The sequence below is a fragment of the Penaeus chinensis genome, chromosome 14, assembly GCF_019202785.1.
Source record: "Penaeus chinensis breed Huanghai No. 1 chromosome 14, ASM1920278v2, whole genome shotgun sequence".
NCBI classification, from domain to species: Eukaryota; Metazoa; Arthropoda; class Malacostraca; order Decapoda; family Penaeidae; genus Penaeus; species Penaeus chinensis.
Window position 1 is genome coordinate 18,578,845 of NC_061832.1, and position 5,000 is coordinate 18,583,844.

A 5,000-nucleotide genomic window follows, 5' to 3' on the forward strand; every position below is an offset into this window, starting at 1 on the left:
TTCCTCTCCTCTGCCCCTTCTCCATTATCCCCAGTTCGTACCTCCTTCCATCCTACCCTAACACCTTGCTCGTAACTCCTCTCTCCCTACCCTAACCCCTCCTCTCTTCTTACCCCCACCTTTACCCCTGCACGTATCACCCCCTATAACCTCCTACCCCATTCCCCGCCCTCATCGCCCTTACCCCCACCCCCCTTTTTCCTCCTTATCCCCTCCCTTCTCATAAACCATTACTGCCCCCCCCCCCCTTCCCCTTCCCCTCGCCCTTTCCGTGACCCACTTAGACAAAGGTCAGAGAGAATGCTCGTACCATGCGTTAGGCTTTCCTACCTGCCTTCGTGAGATCCCCACTGTGGAATGAGGCACTTTGATTAGAAGGGAAGTAAATATCACCATGGATATCATCACCCCGCCCACACACATACATGGGTGTTAAGATAGAAGAGGTCAATAAGGACAGGCCACGGCATTATGTTAAAAACGGTGAAGTAACTGCGTATATTTTCTGAATATAATTACCATGTTTTGATGACGATATTTATGGGGAAATATTTTCCATATTCTTAAGAAGACTGAAGCCTCAAAGAACGAGAGACGAGAATGAGGTGAATATAAGAGAGAGAGAGAGAGAGAAAGAGAGAGAGAGAGAGAGAGAGAGAGAGAGAGAGAGAGAGAGAGAGAGAGAGAGCGAGAGAGAGAGAGAGAGAGACTGCAGTGTCGCAGGCGGTCCACAGGGAACACTCCATTTTACAAATAGACCCCTTATTACGCCATCTTTTCCTTGAAGTTAAGTGGCTAATAAGGTTTTTGGATTCTCCCCTCCTCCTTGGAGGAGGGGAGAATCCTATTCCCCCTCTTCTCCTCAATATCGCAAATGCCCCACTGATGTTCCAAGAAACAACCGGGTATTAGAGAACGGCGCGGGCTGAAACCACACGCAGAGAGTCCCGCAAGAGCTCGGGCGCCATCGTTATGTGGTTGTTTTCCTTGGATTTCTCGGTTTCATTCGCCTTCTCTTTGTCTTTGTCTGTCTGACTCTTTTTCTCATTTTCTTTGTAGGTCTATCTGTCTCTCTTCTCTCTTTCTCTGCCAGTATGAATTAGATTTCAACACCCAAATTAATTGCTGGGTATTTATCATAATAGTAATTATTATAATGATAACGACAACGACGATGATGATCATATTTATTATTATCATTATTATCATTATCATTATACGATGAATGCCCCGGGGAGGGAAGATTCATTTTTTTCATGGTGTGCCATATTCTATCCATCGAAAGACGACACTCAAAACAATAACACCAGAAACTCTAAATAAGAAACGGTTTCAAGTGAGTTTCTGTACTAAATGCACTTTAGGACAAAACGCTACAGAAAATAATAATCTGGGCATAAATCATAGTAACCGTCACCTTCTGCTAAAAAAGAAATATAAAGTATGCTTATAAATACAGAGACAGAGAAAAATAAAACAATCCACAATCCAAAAAAATCAAAAAAATCGTGTGCAAATGTGAAAAACAAGAGAAAAAAAAAAACGTTGCCCACTCGTCAATATATGATCGTTCTCCTGGAAATGGGCGGTCGATGTCTAAATGTCGATCAGGTGGCACGTGCTTCGTCATCCACTCGGAATGTCGAGAATTCAGTTATGATTATTCCACGGGTCTTAAGGGCACTAGCTTCTGCTTATCATGGTGGAATTTGACAATGGTAAAAATAACGTGTTTGTTAAACTGGAAGATTAGTCAGAACGTATGTGGTTATAATAGGAAAGTGTAATACTGAGTATAGATAAATTATGTTATTAACTGTGTTTATTGATATACGTGAACCTTTCTTTACTGGGCTCAATCACCTTGAATACCTCTCTCTCTCTCTCTCTCTCTCTCTCTCTCTCTCTCTCTCTCTCTCTCTCTCTCTCTCTCTCTCTCTCTCTCTCTCTCTCTCTCTCTCTCTCTCTCTCTCTCTCTCTCTCTCTCTCTCTCTCTCTCTCTCTCTCTCTCTCTCTCTCTCTCTCTCTCTCTCTCTCTCTCTCTCTCCATAGTTACAACAACTGACTTACTTCTTCAGCGTGTCCTGCCTGACGACGAGCAATCGAACTCCCGCGTTGCCACAACAAAGTCTCTCGAGGTCAAGCTCCTCTTGCGCTGCCAAATCGCCCGTTTTCTGTGAGAGCGCGGGATTGATCTTGCGTTTATTTCCATTGATTTTGATTCAAAGTATGAACGATATTTGTTTAGTTAGCTGATTCGGGGTAACGTTTATATTTTGAGCTACTCTCAGGTCGGAAATATGCAACAATAAGAGAGGTTAGTTATTTTCAAGGAAATTAGAAGGGTAACGAGTTATTCCGAAAAGTTTGATAACAATTAGACTGTAATTCATTTTATTACAGTCAATATATTAATTAGATTTGAATAAACATGTACACCATAACATCTGACCTTTAAATAATTTGTTAGTTTTTTCCAAAGTGTACTCGTATATTTGTAAAGTATGCATTAAAGTATTTTTCCTTCAGTATAAGTCGATCGACTTATATCGAAGAAGGAAAAAATTACTGTCACAGTTATTTGATTTCACATAAATTATTACAAATGTGTACGACCTGAAACCAGCAAATTTTAATGAAGATTCACGCTGCATATAAAAAGATCTTTACACATCTTAGTTAAATCGACTCATATACGCCCAGATTTATTTTCTTTTATTTTATGCCTACTTGTTTGTTTTTTCTTTTTTTTCTTTTTTGTAATTTGGTTGTCATACACTCACTAATTACATCGACCTTATATTGTGTCACACACACATACAAACACACACACACACACACACACACACACACATACACACAACACACATACACACACACACAGATATATGTATGTGTTATGTATATGTATATGTATATGTATATATATACATATACATATACATATATATTTTCTCGAGCGCGAGAAAACGACATATCACCTCGAGAAGTCAAACGCAGGTGTCGTAGGGGAAGTCGCCGCCGTGGCACAAGTGTTAGAGCGCCCAACCGCGGTTGATTAGGAAGGACATCCAATCAGGCAAGGGTGACACTGCCATATAACCTCTCAATAAGTGAATTGAGAGAGGCCTATGACCTGCAGTGGAATGAATGGCTGTTAAAAAAAAATATATATATATATACATATATATATATATATATATATATATATATATATATGCACGTGTATATATGTGTGTGTATGTGTATATATATGTATATATATAAATATATATATATATTTTATTTATTTATTATATAAGTATGTATATACATATATATATATAATGTATACATTATATGATATATATATATATATATATTATATTATATACATATATATTATATATTATATATACATATATATACATATATATTTTTTTTCCCTTTTTTTTTTTCTTTTTAACAGCCATTCATTCCACTGCAGGACATAGGCCTCTCAATTCACTATTGAGAGGTTACATGGCGATGTCACCCTTGCCTGATTGAATGCCCTTCCTAATCAACCGCGGTTCAGCACGCTACCACTTGTGCCACGGCGGTGACTTCCCCTACGACACCTGCGTCTGACTTCTCAAGGCGATATGTCGTTTTCTTGTGCTCGAGGCAGCAGTCAACGCGCAGGCACTTTTACGACCGCCGCGACGGGGAATTGAACTCGGGACGAGGGTCGGAGCCCAGTGCTCTAACCACTGGACCATGGCGGCAGTCATATATATATATATATATATATATATATATATATATATATATATATAAGCACACACACACAGTCAACGCAAGATGAATAGATTAAGAATGGGTAATTCTAAACTTTTAGTTGGATGATATTAAAGAGTGAAAATAAAGGAAAGGAGATTAATCAGTTCCAGATTTTCAGATTTTAACAATGTCTTTTATGAAAATATAAGCTCACTATCAGACATATCGTTGAATGCTTCTGAGAATATTATCTCATATCACCATTGTCTTTATTATTATCAACACCATTATCATTATTATATTTCTCATTACTTTTGTCAATTATTATCATCATAATTATCATTGTTATCATTATTACCATTATTATTGTCATTGTAATTTTTGTTATTATTATTATCATCATCATCATCATAGTTATTATTGATATCATTATTATTATCATTATCATTAGTAGTAGTAGTAGTATCATTACTATTATTATTATCATTATCATTATTATTATCATTATCATTATCATTATCATCATCATTATCGGTATTGTTATTATTATCATTATCATTACTATCATCAATTATTTTTTCATTATCATTATTATCATTATCTCTATCATCATAATCATAATTATTATCATTTTCATCATCATTATTATCATCACTATTCTTACCAATATCATTATGAGTTTTACTATTATTACTATTGTCATTATTATCATTATCATTATTATTGTGGTTATTACTGTTATTAATGTTATTACACACACACACACACACACACACACACACACACACACACACACACACAAATATATATATATAATTTTTTTTTTTTTTTGTGTGTGTGTGTGTGTGTGTTTGCGCGCGTGCATATAAATTGGCTGAATGCCCAGACCAATCTAATAACCCCCCCTTTCCCTCCTTCTAGTTCTGGGAGATCATCAGCGACGAGCACAACATCACTCCGCAGGGCACCTACGAAGGCAACCACGAACTACAACTCGAGCGCATCAATGTCTACTACAATGAGGCGACAGGTGAGGCGACGGCGGGTCTCTGGCAACGTTTTCGCCCCCCATTTGCCGTTTAGTTGGTTGAAGTGTCTGTTTCTTGCGCTTTGTGTTTTCGTGTTTCTTCTTTATTTATTTGGTTTAGTTATTTATATATTTTGTTTTTAGGCTATTCATTCCTTTCTTTGTTTGTTATCCTCTCTCTCTTTCTCTCGCATTATTTCTTTCACATCTCCTCTCTCTTTATCCCGCATTA

At 37.2% G+C, this 5,000-nt stretch overlaps 1 protein-coding gene across 4 annotated transcripts in view; it reads left to right on the forward strand.

Moving 5' to 3' along the window:
- LOC125032414 (tubulin beta chain-like) overlaps nucleotides 1-5,000 on the forward strand; it is a 29,546-nt gene that overhangs the window by 4,652 nt on the left and 19,894 nt on the right. For all 4 annotated transcript variants that reach the window (XM_047623525.1, XM_047623526.1, XM_047623523.1 and 1 more), the window contains exon 2: nucleotides 4,663-4,771. In XM_047623525.1, coding sequence (XP_047479481.1) covers nucleotides 4,663-4,771 — 109 coding nt within the window. The remainder of the gene's footprint in view (nucleotides 1-4,662; nucleotides 4,772-5,000) is intronic.